The sequence below is a fragment of the Sipha flava genome, unplaced genomic scaffold (assembly GCF_003268045.1).
Source record: "Sipha flava isolate LNK unplaced genomic scaffold, YSA_version1 104_pilon_pilon, whole genome shotgun sequence".
Classification (NCBI taxonomy): Eukaryota; Metazoa; Arthropoda; class Insecta; order Hemiptera; family Aphididae; genus Sipha; species Sipha flava.
The window spans coordinates 1,751,202-1,772,652 of NW_020271718.1; the positions used below are offsets into that span (position 1 = coordinate 1,751,202).

At 29.2% G+C, this 21,451-nt stretch overlaps 3 protein-coding genes across 8 annotated transcripts; 2 read left to right on the top strand and 1 right to left on the bottom strand.

Annotated features, from left to right (window-relative positions):
- The first annotated feature begins 9,558 nt into the window (after positions 1-9,558).
- Positions 9,559-16,875, top strand: LOC112682750 (ubiquitin-protein ligase E3A). 6 transcript variants are annotated; one of them, XM_025553474.1, is made up of 14 exons: positions 9,559-10,225; positions 11,755-12,238; positions 12,320-12,433; positions 13,121-13,347; positions 13,413-13,602; positions 13,669-14,018; positions 14,768-14,965; positions 15,026-15,340; positions 15,414-15,558; positions 15,624-15,838; positions 15,901-16,068; positions 16,137-16,292; positions 16,353-16,570; positions 16,635-16,875. In XM_025553474.1, exons 1-14 carry the CDS (start codon positions 10,067-10,069, stop codon positions 16,753-16,755), a joined length of 3,060 nt encoding a protein of 1,019 aa, XP_025409259.1. In that variant the 5' UTR covers positions 9,559-10,066; the 3' UTR covers positions 16,756-16,875. The 6 variants fall into 6 exon arrangements, with proteins under 6 accessions (XP_025409259.1, XP_025409250.1, XP_025409240.1 ...); XM_025553465.1 differs by having other exon boundaries at positions 9,559-10,026; positions 10,083-10,225; positions 11,755-12,433; XM_025553455.1 differs by having other exon boundaries at positions 9,559-10,011; positions 10,083-10,225; positions 11,755-12,433.
- A 266-nt stretch (positions 16,876-17,141) lies between these two features.
- Positions 17,142-18,392, bottom strand: LOC112682774 (endoplasmic reticulum resident protein 29). Its single transcript, XM_025553501.1, has 3 exons — positions 18,162-18,392; positions 17,754-17,929; positions 17,142-17,678 (listed from the first exon to the last, which is right to left on the bottom strand). The coding sequence occupies exons 1-3, from the start codon at positions 18,264-18,266 to the stop codon at positions 17,213-17,215; spliced, it is 747 nt and encodes a 248-aa protein (XP_025409286.1). The 5' UTR covers positions 18,267-18,392; the 3' UTR covers positions 17,142-17,212.
- Positions 18,393-18,497: 105 nt separating this feature from the next.
- LOC112682782 lies at positions 18,498-21,075 on the top strand. Its single transcript, XM_025553512.1, has 3 exons — positions 18,498-18,808; positions 19,257-19,389; positions 20,193-21,075. Exons 1-3 carry the CDS (start codon positions 18,676-18,678, stop codon positions 20,512-20,514), a joined length of 588 nt encoding a protein of 195 aa, XP_025409297.1. The 5' UTR covers positions 18,498-18,675; the 3' UTR covers positions 20,515-21,075.
- Positions 21,076-21,451: the final 376 nt, after the last annotated feature.

Below are 21,451 nucleotides of genomic sequence, written 5' to 3' on the forward strand. Positions count from 1 at the left end.
TTAAACTTAAAAAGGAAGTATATCATTGAACAAAATCAACTAACAGCGTCATTGGTAAGTATTTTTTTTTTTTACATAACTTCCAGTATAAACTATAATTCCTCAACAATTATTATTTATAATAAACAATTCGTAAAATGAAATATATAGATAGATATAATTAATAACTAGTGAAGGTCATAAAAGCAAAATATTACAAGAATATTTTAATGCTATGATATTAACTAAAACTCGAATATAATACGTAATAATATAAATTATATACGTTAATTATACGTATAATATTTAAAGATAAGGTTATATAAAGAGATTTGAACAAAATAAACAATTTAAGTTAGTATTTTTGATGATGAGTGTATTTAGAATAGAGAAAAGGAATATGGACTAACTGGACTAATCTGTGGACTGATAAAGGCATTTAGATTAATGATCAATTGGGAAAGAATACTAGAGAAATATTCCGCGAATGTGTTTTGATTTATTGGGGCTTCCGCATAAGTTTTAATCTTGGGTTGACTATGGTAGTCATTAGCCTTGACTGATGAAACCTTTGCGAAGGTTTTTTAGAACATTTTTTTTTTAAATATGTGCGTCCTCTGTAATGAACCGTGTAGTACATTGTGGAAAGGGTACATTTATCAGGAGTATTAAGCCGCGTACACACTTGTAACATTCGCGCGTAACGAAACGCCGTAACGTGAATTTGTAGTGTTACATGTTATTTCTCGTGGGACGCCGCGTAACTTCGTCGCGTATCAACTTTTTTTACGCGACAGTGTTACGCCTTCACGTCCATACATCGATTGCTGTTACGCGCCTAAGTTGCGTTACAGAGTTTTGTTACGCGCAAATGTTACGAGTGTGTACGTGGCTTTACAATTTTAGGTACACTCAGATATGATTGTTTTCCCCGCATTTGTCACAACGCAAAGTGTGAAAACAATAATTTTTTGTGTGACCATTATGACTAGCATACAGTTTATTTTGAATATTTTAAGAATTTTAATTTTATAATGCAACAGTAATGATACATTTTTTTTTTTTTTTATAATCCTATAAATAAGGATAAAAATGTTTAATATTTTAAAATGATAAAGGAAGCGACATCAAACATACTAATACGAGTATACTAATTATAAAAACGGTTGTCATCGAACAGATTTAATAAATTACTTAATCAATTATAATGTTAAACGTTGAAGCGTTTAGTTTTTGAGCCACCATATTTTAAATTTTTATTTTTGTAGTACTTACACTGTATTTTTTTGATTGCACTTCAATACAATTTCATATAATATACTAAAATATCAAATAGATTTACTTCAACTGCTTGAAAACTCTAGGTTTTTTAATCATTTTCCGACATAGCAATACTTTAATACACTTATACTCGAAGTTGAACCGATATGACACTCATAAGTAAAAAAAAAAAAAAAATTAACAAAAAAAAAGGAAAAGCTTTCTATTTTCTATTTTGATGGGAAAATACATAACAACTATCAAAAAATAATTAGTTAATTTCCCTTAATATTTTAATAATAGGCCAATGTTAAACTTCTTAAGTACCAATTTATAGTATTTCTACCATTACCACATTTATATAACAATAATATTTTAGGAATATAAGAAAATCAAATATTTTAGCCTTCGTTAATTGTATACTTAATTTCACAGTAACTAAAATGAATACATACTATATATTTATGTTCAAAACCACCTTGAACATATATAAAAAATATATTATATATATTATATATTATTACATTATAACTGTGCTTTTTTATTGCAAATACATAATTAGACGGCGCTCGGTATATGCAAATTCACAGCATGTATGATTTTAGATGCCAGGATATACATATTATACCAGTTATTCATACTATAAAAAATACGTAATTTACTATTTTTTACGAAATTATAACACATAATACACTTATTTGTAAGAATTATTAGAATATGTCCTAATCAATAATCCGTCAATAATGGATTAAAATTGACCAAATTTATATGTAGAGAATACATATTATTATATAATAGAATTACAAATTAAGAATAATAGATAATGTTTGCTGCAATATCTGTAAGTGATGAGTAAGTAATGAGATGCTCATTGCAACATAATATTAAATATAATTTCATTGGAAAATATTCCTATCTCATTTTTACAGTAGCTACCATAATAAATACTAAATATTTAATTAATATTACCAATAAAGCCGTAGCCAGGAGAGGTTTTAAGGTTCAAACCAGTAGCGTAACTAAGAGGGATCAGAAAGTGCCCGAGCCCGTTCCCAGAGTGGCCCGAAATAATAAATTTTTAGTTTTTTATTAATAAAAACTATTTTTTTTTCTATTATAATATAATAACTAAATATTTTTTTTTTTTTTTTAATAATTCAAAATTATTATAAATTATTATTATTATACTATGTAGTAGCCTATAGGAGTGTAAATATTATTATAATACGTAATGTTCATGAGTATGGTACTACAGAGAATACAATATCAGTTTTATAGTTTAATTATTTCTTTTATATGTCGGGTTTTATGCCTAGCATATATTTATTAATGTATCGGCTATCAACTGACCGACTGTCAAAAACCGTTATATGTTTTATCAAAAATCTACAATACAGAAGGTAGTAATCTGTTTACTGGTTATATTAAGCAGTTAGTTCGTAAAGTTCGTAGTATTAGGTCAGTCGGTAACAATCGCATAAGTTTAAATTCATTTTCGTGCAGTCGTATTCAATTTTATTTGAAATTTGATAGTTGTAATTTTTAATAATTTATGTTTTAAAATGAGAAAATCTATGAGTGGAGCACAAAAAGATAAAAAAAATAATAGAACAACAATTAAAAGATGGTAAACATCCAAAATTGGATAGTTATTTTACAATACCCGCTGAATTTACTTCAGAAAATACTCCTATAGTTACATCTGTTCTTAAAATACTATACGAAAATCCTGAAAAAAAATAACGTTACTAATATTTATCTAAATATTAATAATACTGTCAATACTGATGCTTGTGATATATTGTTAAGTTCAAAATATGGAAAACGTTTGCACAAAACAGTATTTTACTGATATAACTAATTATATACAAAAATCAGTTTTGAGTGTAGGTGACAAATTTATCCTTGAACATGGTCCTTGTAGCCCAAGTGGTCCTTTTAATCATAACACGAGTGGACGATGTTTTGATAATTCATTTTATTACACCGTATCAAAAGCTGGACTACGTATTTTATGACCCTGGCTTTGTTATTCACCGGAACTCCATAAATGTTACTGCCAATCTTGTTGCCTTTTTGGAGATAATAATATTAAACACTAAGAATGGATACAAAGATTTAATGATTGAGCTCATACATTACGAGGTATTGAAAGACATGAAAAATCTATACCACATAAAATTTTATTCGTTTCAAAATCATAACACAATCAACGGAAATCATGAAAAGCAAATCAGGAATGAAGACAATTATTGAAAACTGCAGTTACCATGGTATAAGATAGAATTATAACTACATCATTAATACTTGCAATTTAAGTAGATTAGAGTACATTTTTAGTGATAATCGAATTGATAAATACGGTTCAATACTCACAGTATTATTCCAGACTTAAAGGAACCATAAAATATTTAAGTCAAGCAATTAAAAATCAAATAATTACAGCACTAGGAGAAAAAGTTAAATTAAATATTTCACTAAAAATAAGAAAAGCTCCGTTTTTCAGTTATATTTCTGACTCAACACAAGACATTTCCAAAATTTATCAACAAAGTCATATATTTCGTTCTGTAAATGTGATGTATGATAAAGAAAATAAACCAGTTGACATTATTATCCATGAAAGTTTCATTTAATTTGAAATTATGGAGGGCCAAACGAGTAGTGAAATGGAAGATCAACTATACAATCTTTTGAAAAAAAAAATTGATATTAAAAAGTTTAGAGGGATTGGATTTAATGAAGCTACTAACATGAGTGGTGTTTATAATGGATTACAAGCACGTATCAAACACACTCAGTCACTTGTATTATACGTACATTGCGCTGCTCATAATGTAAATCTTGTAATTAATGATTTGATTAAAATATTAATGAAATTCAAAATTTTTACGAAAAATTAAAATGCTTTTATTCATACTTTGCAAATAATATTAAAAGGAGGGCATAATTAAAATCCGTGATTTCTATGGCTGTTTCACTCAAAAGAATATGTACTACTCGATAGTATTTACGAAATTATTGCTTAAAAGCATTTAGTTTGCTTTACACAGATATTTTAAAATCTTTCGCATATATTTCACATATGGGCCGAAATAAAGATGAAAAAGATAAAACGTTAGTTCTTCAAAACTATTTTCAAAAATTTGATGTAATTTTAATTATTGTCATCAAAACCAAAATTCTTAACTTATTACAAATTGTATCATTATTGTTACAAAAATCGGATATAGAATTACTTAAAACTTTTGAACTGCTTCAAACGGCCTTAAATAAAATGAAAGAAATGCGTGATAATTTTAAAGAAGTGTTTGAGAAAGCTGAACAAATAGCAACTTCGTGGGGAAGTCAATAATATAAGGAAAAAAAACTACTAAATATTTTGATGAATTAAGTAGTGATGAACGTCTCCTTGATCCTGAACAATACTTTAAAACACAAATTTACTATCATACTCTGGATATAATTATTGAACAACTCAAACACAGTTTTAATGATATGAACCAAATAATAAAACATTTTGCTTCAATAATACCAATTAATATACGAGTATATTCAATGAATGAAAATGAACATTCAACTACCTTTTTAGTAAGCAACTATTAAAATGATTTAACAATATATTTAAACAACCAAATTATTCAACTAAAATAATCATTCGAAAATCAAATTTCAAAACTAAATTCTGTACATAACTTGGTAAAATGTATGGCTTAATTTTCCAGATTTATGTACAGATTGTTTTCTTTTTTTTTTGAAAATACAGATAACGGTGGCAAATTCAGAAAGAAGTTTTTCAAAATTTAAAATAATTAAAAACTATCTTGAAAAGACGATTTCCCAAATTCATTTGTCAAGTTTACCTATGCTATCAATACAAAAGAAAATTATCAAAGAAATTAATGTCAGATATAATTTCTACTATAACAAATAAAAAGTCCAGAAAAATGTTTTAAGAGTATAGTCTTAATTTTCATTCATTACAACGGTAACTATTTATTGATTTTTTTGTACATCGATAATATTATGATTCTAAAATAATAAGATGTGTATTTACTATTTAATAATATATGCAATAATTTAAAAAAAAAATTTTAGTAATTTTAAAAAGATGAATGCACCCCCCTCAGATATTCTTAATATTTACACCTGAATGAGGGGGGCTCGCTGAAAACTTCACTCCCGGGCTCAAATTTTGAAGTTACACCACTGGCTCAGACCCCTCCCACATTTTTTTCTCATAATAAAACAAAATGGTTTTAAATGCCTATTACATTTGAAATTTTAAACTTTGCTAGTCAAAAAACATATTTAATCACTACCCCCCCCCCCAAATACTTTAATGACTATAGCCTTGATTATCAATGTACATTAGATAATTGATAGTAACTATTAACTTATAAGTAAAATTTGATTATACTAATAATATAATTACCTCTATAATAGTTCATTATTCATAATATATGATACTTACAAGTACAAATTTGACTTAGAACATTTTTCATGTTATACTAATAATAACTAAAACCAATTAGCTAACATACGTTTTGTATTACTCACACAAAATTTGCTTTACAACTTCATTTGAACAACAAAACCTTCACTATTTCCTGTTCTCATAAAATATATCATTTGTTTATATAAAGTATAATTATTACTTATTTATATACTTGTAAATAGTTAATATATCATTGAATAAATTTATTTAGTTTCTTTGGACTAAGCTTCAATCCCACAAAACACCTTCAACTCCCTTCTTTTGGTTTTTTTTTTTTTTTTTGAAAATCAACAACAAACTTTTTCTCTTCATAATTTTAAAGAAATTGACCTACATCAAATGCAGTTTTAATATAAAACTCTGTCACATTCATTTATCATATATACTCGTATAAGTTGGAAAAAGTTTTAATTTATTTACATGCATTATAAAAATATTTTATTTTTAATTTAATTTATACTGTATGAAAAAAGTTTTATTATTAAGAACATTAACCATTAAATATATATTATTTTAAAAAGTGTAATTTTTCAATTTTTTTTCGTACATTAGATTAATAAATGCTGATTTTTTTGTTTAATTATGATTACCTATATTTTTTCCAATTACATATAAATATGTGACGAATAACGAACAAAAAATGTTGTCATTGATATTAATATATACTATTAGTGACTTATGCGAACATTCACGTTCGAAATGGCATCTCGTAACTGCTGAAAAATTATATATTAACTTTTGAAAAAAAAAATAAGGGAGCACAGTGTTAAGAACACATTATAATAATAATGCTTAAGAGTCAGTCTTATAGAAAACAGGTAAACTACTAAACGATGTTTTTATTAAATTTATACTTCAAGATCTGTAAAAAGATACTGTTGCGTGCCAACCAATTGACCGTATTCAGTATCGCTCAGTTTGTTCAACGCTTGTGTGTTGTTAGATGTTGTTAAATAATTATAAGTAATTGTGATGTAAAAGTGATTTATGCCCCCGCACACACAATATTCAATGATATTACAAAATTAATAAATTTATTCAAAAAAATAGTATAATAATGATGACAAAGCCGGGCATCACTGTGTGCTCGCGTCCGTACCTTGAAGGGCCTAGCGTTTATTTGGTTATGCCCACGCGACCGTGCAACACGTGCGACAAACACTAAAACCGATTGACGACTTGAAACTTGACATTGTGGCTCAAGACAATGGCTTTACAGCGACGAGACTCCGTACTCGAACAAAAGCGCAAAAAAAGAGAAAACGCGCAAACAACGTTCCGCCCGATGCCCGTTGACCGACTGCATCAAAAAGAAAATCAGAAAACCCTGGAGGAAGGAGCCGTAGGCGCGCGATTGTCACACCGCGATAATGCACCAATAGAAATTTCGAGAACTTACTCGATCGGCAGCGTTATCGGGTGGACCGGTTACGTATTACCAAACCGGCTAGAGGCCGTATACAAAGCCCAGCATCGTATACAAATACGCTGTTTTCATTGGTTTATTTGAAAAAACCGCGTCAAAAAAAACGCGGTTGTGGCTGACGGAAAAAATTAGTGTATGGAAACTTTTTTGGCGAAAATAATTTAGTTATATGGATTTTCCAACTGAATTTCTCTCTACGCTAATATTTTTACCTAAATTTCCCGTGGAAATTAAATAATTGATTGTTTTGGTTGATAAATAAAAATGCTGATGTTTAATTAAATATTTATTGAAATCATTTTATAAATTAAAATGTTATATATGAAAACTTATTTAACTGATTGTAATAATGTACTATAAAAAAAATGTTAGTATAAAATGTATAAAAAAATTTTCATTTATTTTTTAAATTATTTCCCCATCCATAAAAAAATTTCTGAAGACGCCCATGGCCCTACCTATTGATACTTTTTTACTCGACCTCTACTCGGTGATCAGCTGATAATCTATCCATAAAACTATATACATCTATGAATATAACAGGAAAATATATAGACACTTTGCTCCATAGACCAAAGTGGGGCTCTCAAATGTATGCATGCTCCAGGACCCACGAGAAATCAGTGCAATCCTATCACTTGGTATCTTACGTGGACGCCACTGGTTGCGTTCGACTCGACCCGACATGGTTCAACAAAGTCGGAAGATACGTTCACATTTGTTCGATATTGTTGATCGACACCATTCGACTTAGTGTAGACGCGGCTTATACCTCGTTTACACGTGACGAGCACTGTCCCGTGTAAACTTAAGGATTCAGTACTCGGCCGAGCAAATACCCCCCTCACTACCAAAGTTGACTGTACTCGGCGTATCTAAACCGCCTGCCAAGTAGATCGTGTACTGAACTCAAGTGTCACTTGGCCCGATAATGGATTTCCTATTCTGAAAGCTATTATATTTTGGGTGTTGCGGATAAATATCGTAAAATATATATATATAAATAATCGTTAAATAATCGTTTCCATTTTTTTAAATTAGTAGTTATTACTCAAATTTACTTATTGTATTTTATTAAATATAGATTGTAAATAAATTTTATTAATAAAAAAAAAAAAAAAAATTAATAGTTATTGTCTCCATGTTATCTTATTCTTATACACATATCTCATATACTACATATAATATTAACTACCACGTACATAGTAAATGCAAGTTTTCTAAATAAAATTATTGGTTTCAGGCACGTACCCAGGAACTTTTTATGGGGGGGGGGAGTCCAAAATTGTTATTTTATCTCTTCTTTAACTATAATTATAGTTTAACTCAATACCAACAAATTACTATTAATATACTATAGTACAGTTTATACATTATAAGTATATTATATAGTCTATACATTTTGTGAATTGAAGATAATGGGAAATTAAAATACACTATATACTATTATTATACTATTTACTATTAAACCGTTGAGTCTGTAGAAATTTCAATGGAGGGGTCCGGACTCGGAAACCCTCTCCCCCCTTGGGTACGCCCTTAATTGGTTTACTGTATGTGTATGTTAATACTTAAAAAACAGACAGTTTATTCAATATGTATATTTGAGTTTTGTTTCTATATTCAACATAAAAATTAATATAAAAGACTGCCTATGCATTTTAGTCATGGGAGTGTAAATTCTAGGATGTCCGTGGGGGCTATGTCCTCACTGATATTTTCGTGGGGGCATTTGCTCCCATTACCCCATTATTGCGGCGCCCATGGGCCCTTACTCGGTACGCGGCGTAACTGAATATTTACTCGGCCCTTACCCGTTACTCGGTATAGTATTGAAATTTTTACTCAGCTAATACTGGGTACCCGGTTTATGATCAATTTTCTACCCGCGACATCTCTAATGTTTACTTCAATTTTAATAACGAATGTAGGGCGAGTTTAAAATTCGAAATGTTTACAAATTGGACCAGAAACGTATGATTCTACTCTAAATTTATTGCTACGCTACGATTCTAATGGCATGTTTTTTCTAATCCTGTCCTACTGCGGTTCGTTAAATTTTATTTTATTAAAATACAACTCTTTCCTATAATTAGTTATAATTAGTTACCGACCCATGGCCCCGGACGAACTCATGCGCTCATTATACCGTTATCACCGGCCGCCGTCGGAACAGCAGCATCAGCTGTTGTGATACTTATCGCGTGGGAGTAGCGCGCACAGCTGTAACAAACGACGAAGACCACACGCGCCAAATCGCCCCGACCTGAGGGTTTTTCTTTCCGCCATGGATTCGTCCCCTCCTTCCATCGTGAACACCACCACCCCCGCCCGCATCGTCGTTGAGCCCGCGATTTTTTCATATCGCGCGTGCGCGCGCACGTCTGCGCTCGATTCGTCGTATCATTCTCGACCGCCACCACAGTAGTAACGACGCGCAGTGTATACCCGTTTTACGGTAATTTTGCCAACAACATCTGATACTCGCTTTTCTTTGTTTTGTGCGCGCAGAAAAAAGTAAACTAAAAACAAAACGGAATAAAAATAACAGTGATTACATACCGTGCACCCACGCACGCACACGCTCGGCTATTGATTCCTAGTGATCTTGTCCAGTTCTCCAGTCTCGTGTGTCGGTTGATTAGCGTACATCTGATTGTTGAGCTCGCTCCTCGTGATCCTGTTGAATTTCACTATTACTGTCGGCCGCGGTTGATTGCAATAAGTAAGACCATGTCACGGAAATCGAATGGTTCGTCGCCGGAACAGCAGCAGTAGGCCCACATCGCCAGGTGCCACGACACGAGTATTCGAGTCGCCTTCTTTGAGCCGCGCCGCTCGTCGTTTCGTAAGAGCTAAAATTGTATGCACCGGGACAACCTGTGCACACTTAAAGACTGTGGATGACTATTTGCGCAGGTTTTGCAGCAAAAAATACCGAAGTCGATGTCAATATGAAAAGAGACTTGGCCAAGAAATTAATCGAACGTTATTTCTATTTGATCACCGAAGGCTGTGGCAATGACCAATGTGTAAACGATTACTGTGCCTCCAGCAAAAGGGTAAGTGTAATCGTCAACCTCTTTTTTGCCGTGTATGTATGTGTGTGTGTGTTTATATTATTTTTATCATGTATGTCTTACAATATACACATACTGGCAGTTACAAAGGCATTGTTTCTGTACGTTTTTTTACAATATCACGATTATTTTATCGCATTATTTGGTTATTTGTTCTTGACCCATGAAGTTTTACTACTAGACAGTAGATAATGTAAAATCTAGTAGGTACTTCCATTTATTCTGTGGTTCGACTTGGTACGATAAGGATTGTTTGGTTTATTATTATTTGTTTATAAATAAATACTTTAAATTGTAATTGGTCTGACTTGTTTTTATTTATATATCAGTCAAATAATAATTAATTTATATTATTTGATGTACTTAATTGTACTAATTAATCATTTAAATTATATTTCATCCACTCTTTCAAAATCTGATAAATTTCATTTTAACTTTAAATAAAAAAATTTAAATTTATCTATTACTTATTCCATCTAAAGTTGTAAACATCAGTAATTTTATTATATTTTCTTATTTAAAATATGATTAAATTTTAAAAATGTCTTATTGTATTTTAGTACTTTTATGTGTATATTTCATCTAAAAAATAATCATTTTTGTCATATTCAAGAAATTATGTAAAATTTTTATTTTATTTTTTATCATTGTTAGGCTTACATACCACAGTAAGTCAGTTAATTTGTGAAACACTCGTTCAATCAACCTTTGAGAGTTTTAGTTCTTCATAGATCATCGGCTACCTGAATTATCATTAAGTAACTGTTTGGTAAATTTGTATACTCATAAAGTTCTAGTTAGTCTAACATACATAATTAACATTTTCATCTTAAATGCATGAAGTTGTAGTATATGAAAATTTTGTTAACATTTTATTGAAATGAAAAACACGCATTTTTAACATTACTTCTACTATATTTAAATCATTCTATTTAGATTAATTCATTTTATGAAATAAAATTCTTTGATTTTTTTCTATAAATATATAATATTTTTGATTTTATAAATACATTTAGAATTATAATAACATGATGAATATAGTAATGTTTAATATACTCACTTAGGTAGTTAATTTTGTATGCTTTAGTTTATGTTATAAAAAAAAAAATTTAATTAATGATTTATATTTTCTAGCTCTTAAACATAAATAATGTAAATTATAGATTAGTGTGCAAAAAATTTGGTAATACGTGTATATTTAGCCATACAAACGTTTATTAACAAATATAAAATTTTATATTAGTCTTTCCCTCATTATAAAACTAAATGAAAAACCTGTAAAGAATATCTTATCTAAAATGTTTTTAATACATTAAAAAAATTATTTAAGGTATGATTAATTTATTTATTTGGTATAAAACTTTACAATTTAATCATATATATATATATATATATATATATATATGTATGTATATTAATATACTATACAATCATTATTTTATAATATATAATTCTATAATCCAAAGTGCAACTAAAAATATTTGTTATTTTAAATTTTTTTTATTTTTCAGTGTACTAATGTGGTATCTGCAAATGATGCAGCCGCTATTGCTATTCAATTATTTCGCCTTGATGCCAGACTATGTGATCAACATCCTATGAAAGTAGCAAGAACTACCAATAACCCGTCAGTTTCAGGGAATACTTTACATGAAGCAACGACCTCATTGGCCTGTTGTAGCAATGCCCCAGATACCCGATTGTCTCATGATGCAAGTGTACAAACAAATCCATGTACTGTATTCCAAGTAAATCCTATACATACGACTGACTTGTCTAGATCATTATCAGATGCTCAGATTACTCAAACTACTAGTACTTGCTCTCAAACAGACTGTGAAAGTAATTCATCATCATTTAAATTAGCCAATACTGAGCCTATGACCAAAGAACATAAAAATCCCTCCATTATACCAATAGAATCCATGGCACAAAAACAAGAAGATACATCTGCTCAAGTTTCTAAGGAAGAAATTAATGAAGATGTTTTAAAAAGTATAAATGATCAAGCAAAATCTAGTGATCAAAATGGTTCTACTGAACAACCAATTATCAACAATATTTTGAATAATTTAGATGTTGCTTCATTGAGTGTACCAGATAGTTTAATGCATGATCTTCAAGATATAAACAAGGCCCTTATGGACTCTGTAAATTTGCCTTTGGAACAAATTGCTTCTTTTCAAACTGGTAATTCCATTTTATTTAATTAATGTCTGTTAAAATATTTATGTTAGAAATTAAAAATATTTTGAATCATTTATTAAACAATTTGGATAATGTTTTTCAAATCTTAATTAATATTCTTTATGCAAAATCTGAAAAAAAATTCAAAAATACAACGCAAAAGGTCAACAGACAGTCTTTTAATAGCATAGGCTGGCACCGTGTCAGATTATTATTATTATCATTATTATTATTGTTATTATATTATAAAACGGCATGTTGCATTCATCATCTATCATCAAATTTACTTACACAATAGGTATAAAACAAAATTGAACAACCGATATTGTACCTTTTTAATTGTATTGGTCAATATGCTATAACTATTTCATACAATAGTAGGCAAAGTATACATAATGTGATTTGTTTATAAATATTGAAGGTCCTTTCACCATATGGCATTAATCCAACACATGCGTGTCAATTATTTAGCGCGTTATTTTACAAATTTTGGCAACAGAAAATATGTGTTTTTTTGTATGTGCTTTGTCTTGAATTTAACTTTTGTGAAGATTATCTCCTACCTATTGTTTTCATTCATATAATGTTATGCCTGCCCATGCTACGATTTCTTTTGGTGTATCATGTAAATGTAATAACATATAATGTGTATTTTAAATGTTAGTAGGCAATGTTTTTTAATGTTTTCAGGTATTAAATATCTTAATGAAACCAATGTGTTTGAACTGATAAACCGATGTAAAGGTCCTGATCCATCTAATGATCATAATGAGTTGCTTTGTGTTCTCTATCAAGTATTCTCTACACCAGAAGCATTGGGTAACAGTTTCATAAATCGTCCACAAGATCATAAAAAAGATTTACTTAAACGTTATAACCTTAATACAACTTCCTCTTCAAGTATGACCAAAGAAAAAGTAAGTACATTGTAATAATTTTAATTTACTCACTTATATTTTATATATATTTTTTTTTCTTGTAGATACGTGAAATGGAAATTGAAAAAGAATTGGATGATAACTTTATGGACACTGAAAATGTGGTAGAGGAAGAAAATTGTGAAAGACGATTAGATGTTCCAGGATTAGCTCGAGCATATAAAAAAATTAGTTCTTCTAACAATTATGGACTCTATAAAAATGCTTTATCCATAGCCATTAGTTCCTTATGTGGTAAATATCTTGATTATAAACATTTATTACTTATCAAAAGTAAATATTCACACTTCTTTTCTGTAGCAAAAATCACTGTAGAATTACAATTTTTCAAGTCAAAATCTTTTCCCATCAGTGATAAATATTTAAAGGATGTACTTCATTCACTTAAAATTATCTATGAGATACCATGGTTAGACGACTTAGTGTTTGTGGAACGCATCGTTCCTAGACTTGTAGCTGCTACATGTGTACTTCCGATCGTTGAACAAGCTAAGCTTGCTAAATTTTGGTGTGAAATGTCATCTGAAAATACATTAAGACGAATATTACATTGTCTTCAAGAAGCCATAACGTTCCAACTAATATCAACTGAATATGATCCAACTTTTCAAGATGAGACTGCTGTTACATTTGCTACAAAAACTATGAAGGTACAACAAATAATTATTATTTAAATTCTAAAACTATAAACATATACTACACAGTTAATTTTATTTTTTTATTAATATGTATGTTTATAAGTATAATTTTGTATAAAAGATACATTCTACTGAATTCAAGGATTAATAAATTACAGTTGAGTCTTGATAACTCAAATGTCAAGGGAGATAAAAATTAATTTGACTTTTGTTTTTTTCGAGTTACATATTATTTTTTATTTATTTAATTTGCTTTTATCAGAAATATTATTATATATATGTATATTTATTAACTACAATAACAATTAAAAAAATTAATTTTAAACTCATTTCCTATGTATCTATGTATTGATTATTTTACAGTACAATAGAACATAGTGATAATTTAATTTGTATATTTATGATTTTAAACTAGTTATTCTAATGATGAAATGTAATAAATGATTTTGAGTTATCTATGCTCTCAACTATTTTTACATTTGACTTATCGTGACAAATATTGCATTAAGTGTATAGGAATTTCCTAGGGATAAAAAAAAATATGAGTTATAGAGACTCGACTGTATATTAAATTATTTTTAACACACCATAATATATATAATTTCATCACAATTAAAGAGACAATTTTTGTGTTTTTATGAACAAATAAGTTTCTCTATGAGAAGGGGAGGGGGAAGAAATCTCATTAAAATGTAGTATATTTAACCAAAACTACGAAAAAAAATTATACAAATTAATAATAATTTATTTAAACTATATAGATTTTATATTACGCTAGTATTATGGCTGGTGAATGTGACAAAGATGTTATCAGAGAAGAAATAAAACCAACTGATAAAACTGAGAAAAAATCTGATGATATTAGGGATGAAAATTTACTTGAAGATATTCTTGTTAATCAACATCCACATTCAAAGAATAAAATTTACAAAACTGATTCTTTGGCTGATATTTTGAATGTAAGTACATAATTATTTAAATAATAGAAAATTGTATTTGACCCTAAATATTTAATGTAGATAAATATTTTGGCATGCCGTGCCCCTTTAATACCCATATCAAAATTTTATAATGAACTATTGAGCGATGCACTTGAGATGGATGACGATTATCAAACATGGAGAGAAAATGGCAATGATAAATTTTCTTTCATGTCCCATTCGTTTATACTTACTCCATCTACTAAAACCCTTGGACTGTACTATGATAATCGAATACGCATGTATGAAAATAGACGTTTCTGCTTAATACAGACATTAATAGGTCAACCTACACACCCTTACCTTAAACTTAAAGTAAGGAGAGAACACGTTGTTCAAGATGCTCTAGTTGAAGTAAGTATAAATATATATAATTTTATTATCTCACGGTTATAAAATATGTATTTATGTTTTGTTTTACTTATAGCTCGAAATGGTAGCTATGCAAAATCCGTCAGATCTCAAAAAACAGTTGGCGGTTGAATTTGATGGTGAACAAGGTGTTGATGAAGGTGGAGTGTCTAAAGAATTTTTCCATCTTATTGTTGAAGAACTATTCAATCCAGACTATGGTTAATATTTGAATAAATTTTATTGTTTTTAATTATATAATATAATTATGTTTTTGTATATTAAGGTATGTTTGTGATAATTGATTCTGAAAATGGTAATCCTACTTATTGGTTTAACTCATTCTCATTTGAAACTGCTGCTCAATACTCATTAATTGGTCTTATAGTGGGTTTGGCAATTTACAACAATGTCATACTAAACATCAACTTCCCAATGGTTGTCTATCGTAAATTATTAGGTAAACAATGTACATTCAACGATCTGCAGGATTGGAATCAGGTAAAAAGTAGTAACTTTTAAGGAAGTGTTGAGCAAATTGTACTCTTAAATTTTTTTTATAGGAATTGTACAATGGGCTTAAGAATTTATTGGATTATGAAGAAGATGATATTGAAGAAATGTTCATGCAAACTTTTAGAATTTGCTATAAAGATGCATTTGGTGAACTAGTATATCACGATCTTATAGATAATGGAGATCAAATTACTGTAAACCATTTTAATAAAAGAGTAAGAATCCAATTAACATTATCTATGAAATATGAAAATATATTTGATACATTATTTATTTATCATAGGAATTTGTGGATAAATATGCTGATTTCTTGCTAAATCAATCAATAGGTGTGCAGTTTAATGCATTTTATCGTGGTTTCCAAAATGTTATGGAAGAATCTCCATTACAATACCTATTTTGGCCTGAAGAACTTGAGCAAATAGTGTGCGGTAGTAAAGTAATATCATTTTTGTTTGTTTTTTCTTAAATGCCTGCTGTCATAAGTATATTTTTTCAGGTATTTGATATGACCGATTTGGAGGAAACTACACTCTACGAAGGGGGTTATAGAAAAAATACACCAGTTGTTAGATATTTTTGGAATTTCGCCCATGCACTACCTCGAGTTTCGCAGCAAAAGTTATTACAATTTACAACAGGGAGTGATAGAGTTCCTGTTGGTGGTCTTGGTAAATTGAAATTGACTATCACAAGAAATGGTTCAGACTCCGATAGGTTTGTATCATTATACCTGCTCTTACTTGTACAATGTAACTTACAATAATACTTTTTTATATAGGCTACCAACTGCACATACTTGTTTCAATGTGTTATTGTTACCTGAATACAGTAGTCAAGAAAAACTTGATGAACGACTATCGAAAGCTATAAATTATGCCGAAGGGTTTGGCATGATTTAAATTCAGTTAACCAGTCAATCCACCTACGAATTGCACTAGAAATTTAATTTTGAGTGCGAACGAAAATGTTTAGATGTTATTTTGTTTTGTTTTTAATACCTGAATAATGTTCATTGTAATTTTTATTATACGTATAAATAAGTATAATACTATGTTGGATTATTCATTTTAATAAATTATGTTGAACTATAAAAAGTTATTGTAATTATTTATGAAGAAAACATCCTATTTCACAAATTAATTTAGAAAACAATTAAATTTACCATTTTTTTTTATTTTTTTTTTATTAACTTTTGAAACAATAGTAAGTATATAATAAAAAAATATATATTAATATGTAATTCTTTCAATGAAATGATAAAAAAATATTTCCATTTTTTATTTAAAAGAGATAATAAAAAATATAATTCATAACCCTCTATATAAATAAGTATTATATATAATCCAAACAAAATTTTTATAGCTCGTCATGCTGAACTTTGAAAGACTCCAATATATTCAAACGAACAACCAAGTCTGCTTTTTTTTCTTTGGTCATTGAACCTTTAAGTATACTGTTAATGCGTACAGTTTCTGAATGGAAGAACTCGTCACCTTTCTCTAAAGCTTTTCTCATAGTCTTCACATATACTTCGGCTGATTTTTGTTTCTGCTTCCCTTCAGTTTCATCCCACAATTTCTCAGCTCTTAACAAAATTTCTTTGCGCTTGTCAACAACATTTTCTTTGGCAAACGCTGCTGCGAGACCATCAAACTTTTCTAATGTACCAGGAAGTCCAATGTACAAAATTGATTTGCAATGTTTAACAACAAAGGTCTGCAATTTTTCGCGGCTGAAATCTTCGTCATTATAAGTGTAAGGCTCTGGTTGGCCGGTCACAAATAATTTCACGACAGGGAAATCATTTTTCGTCAAGCCGTACCTAAATAAAAATAAAATGGAACACATGACAGTCAACTGTAACATTAGACGTGGTGCACAAGTAAACAGGTCAAACCTAATAGCCAAATCTTCATTATCTTTATCTCCATAATCTTTGATGGGTACTTCCGCTACAAGCAAGTCATCAACGGACTGATAACCAGAACCAAGTTTAACAAACTCTTCATGTTTATCGCCATACGGATACGCAACATCAAATTTGACTATTGAAACTTTAAATTTTGAAAGAACCTGAGAGAATCAAATCATCAACCAGTAAATAACAACAAAAAACAAGCCGAGAACAGAGCTTGATCGGTAGAGCAACCAAGATCTTCTCAAACCGGTGACCGAATATGCGTGTGAAAATTAGTGGTAAAAGTTTAATGGGAATATTGATGTATTAGTACGTTCATCAAACGGGCAGCAGGTAAGAAGAAATATTCTTGGGGCCGCAAAGACTGGGATCCGAGTCTGCATTTACCTTGTCGAAAGTCAATGAGTCTAGAGACACTACGCCTTTGGATTGCGTGGCGCCGCACGCGCAAAAGAGACACGACGCAAAAACGACTGATAAAAAACGATACATCGTAATTTTTCTTTGTCACCAGCAAAAAAAACAAAAAGCACCGAGACGGAACAGTTACACGGACGACAATAATTCCATAATTATTCGTACACGGTAATTCGACCACGTACAACTCCAACCGACGACGTTGACCGAAAACAATTATATTGATATCACGCACCGTGTACCGCGATCCGTGTTTGGTGATAACGCCCGGCTGTACCTGTGAACATGATAAGAACGTGATTTTCGCGATATTCAAATTTTCTAATATAGTTCTTGCCCACTCGTCCGCCATTGGCTATCGGCTCACCGGCCCACCGGCCCACCGTTGTTGGCGAGAAAGACAAATTAATCCTCATGCAAGAGAAGTTCTAATTAACGTGACTACCCGCTCTGAACGATACGATTTCCGTCGGGTTCCACGAACATGTCAGACGATTCGTCGTCCGAGGACGAGATCACGAAACGGTTACTCAAAGATTCGATCGACACTGATTTAATGACCAACGATTTGTACAAAGGCAGCGGCATCGGTCAGGAACCGACAGAGGAAATAAAAAGCAAGTGGTGCCATTAACCGCTAACTGTGTATCAGAGAAGTTCTATGGTGGGAGGGCCTTTTTTTCCCTTCGAATGTTTGTTGTTTATTATATCATACTAAGAAAATACATAAATGTGAATACATGTATGTAGTTCGCTCTTTTCTCCTTCAAAAGGGTCTAAGGACGTCATTACTGTCTATGGTCTTCGGGATATTTACATGTCTGCGACAACTATCTTGCCCAGTAGCAATTACAAATTTTTATTTAAACCAAAGTGAACATCAAATAACTAGCTACTTTAAATTTAGATATTTTCTTTTAGGTATTTGTTTCATCTCCATCTAAATTAAAAAAAAAAAAAATTTCTATGAACAAATGAGTTTATTGTGTCAGTTCCAATTTCATATTTATTGTTTTTTAAATAAATTTTTATTTTATCATTACTTAATACATATTTTTGTTTTAGGTTCTAGTTCTGTTTCATCTAAACCATCTCTGCGGTATATACTTGAAGATGATGGACATGATCATAATTTTATCAAAGTTACTCCAGAATTTCAGGAATTTGTTGCTAAACACTTATGCAAACATTTAGAAAAGTAATTAAAAATATATTATACTTTCATAATAATGAAGTATTTATTTCAGGTGGTTGAACGTGGAGGGATATTATTTCAAAGAAAAAATGTATACCCTCCCTAAAAAACTGTATTTATATATTAATTATTTACTCTTTTGGTATCTCACATACCTCCCTTATCATACATTAAGAATACACCAATGTCTAAAATAAATACTGGTTATACTAAATTTCAATTGTTTATTTTCAGTATAATATTTACATTATAATAATTAAAGATAGACAATACTTAAAATGTGTACTCATATTAATTCAATACTTCATTAGATCATACTAAACACATTTGTAGTACATTTATTTTTAATATTTACTTATTTATGATAAAATCATTAAGTATTATTTTATATTTCATTTTAGTCCAGTCGTAATAATGTTTTACTATTTATTATCTTGAAGATTTAGTTTAATATATTATACACTCATTGAATAACAAAAACAAAAAAAAATTGTATGCTGACTACTTGGATATAAGTACTTATTGTATCAAAAAATCCACTAAAGTATTGTCTATAAACATAGGCGCTCAGAGGGGAAGAGCAAGCTGGGGAATTTGCTCCCTAGGCTTTTTCAAAACAATTTTTAAATTGAATAATTTAATAAAAAAGGTTCTTGTTTTAAAATAGTAAAATTATGAGATTTATCCTCAGCTCTTAACATTGCCCCCCTAGAAAAATCTATGCAGGCACCTATGTCTATATCTAATAATTATACAATTAACAAATAATAATTAATCAATGAATTAAAGTATTATCTATTTTTTAGCCAAATAATTGAAAAAAAATCAAAACAAAAAACATATCTAAAAGATGGTATCGAAGATCATTCAAAAGGTATTTATTTATTCAAGGGATCTTCAAAATTACTTAATTCCATTACTAATGAACCTACGATGAATAGAAAACGACATCATAAATTTACTAGTGATGAAGTTATATTGCAACGTGCTTCAGAGACAGCTGTAACACCAGAATGGATATTAAAGAAAGATTCTGTTCAAGGCTGGGCCAAAATAACAAAAGGAAAAATTATGAAAGTTAAAAGTAACAAAGAAGGTTCATTTGATATTATAAGTGATGAAGTTTAGGGTTGGTTTATTTATTTAAGCTAATTATGAATAAGTAATGTATTAATATTGTACCATTTTTGTTTTATTTTATTTATTTTTTTTTTTTTTTTGATGGAATTAAAGTCATACTAAATTTCTTTAACTATGAGCCCAATATGCACATAATCTAAAATATAACCACAAATAATAAATTATTTTTACAAATCTTGATTTTTAAGAACACAGTTATTTTATATTAATTAAAGTTCAACTATAATCAACTGTATATTATTCAGCCTACTTTAACATACCTACAGTTAACCCTTCACTGCATGCAAAGACACTGGTGTACTGTATTGTTTAAGTGGTTATAGTATGAATAACATGGTTTTTAATGTTATCAATTATGAAAAAAAAAAAAAAACAAGAATTTAGATTTTTTTATTAATTACTCATAATAACACCCATAACTAATTAATAATTCACGGCTACAACGAGTTTTGTCCAGTGGATTTTTTTGGGTTACAAGAATTATGCCCTGAAGAATAAAATATACAGGTACCAAGATAAGTTGTATGGACAAATTGATATATTTTTTAATTAAAATATTACACATATATAATGTATATAACATTTACACAAAAATAAAAGTTGTTCTGTTATATTAATTTCTAATAATAATTATTGTATCTGTATATTATAATTATAATATATATATATATATATATAATATATAATAATGTAAGTATTTGCGAAAATAATAATATCTAAAAAAGTATGAATTTGTAAATAATAATGATCAATGTTATAAATATACAATGTGTGTCATAAAACATAATTAATTTAAAATATGATAATAAAAATAAAAAATGTAAATTATACTATTTTTATAAGTTTAAATCGTGAAATTAAATTACAATATTACATTTTTTTTTCTCGCGAGAATAAATATACTTAAGTATTTATATAACAATAT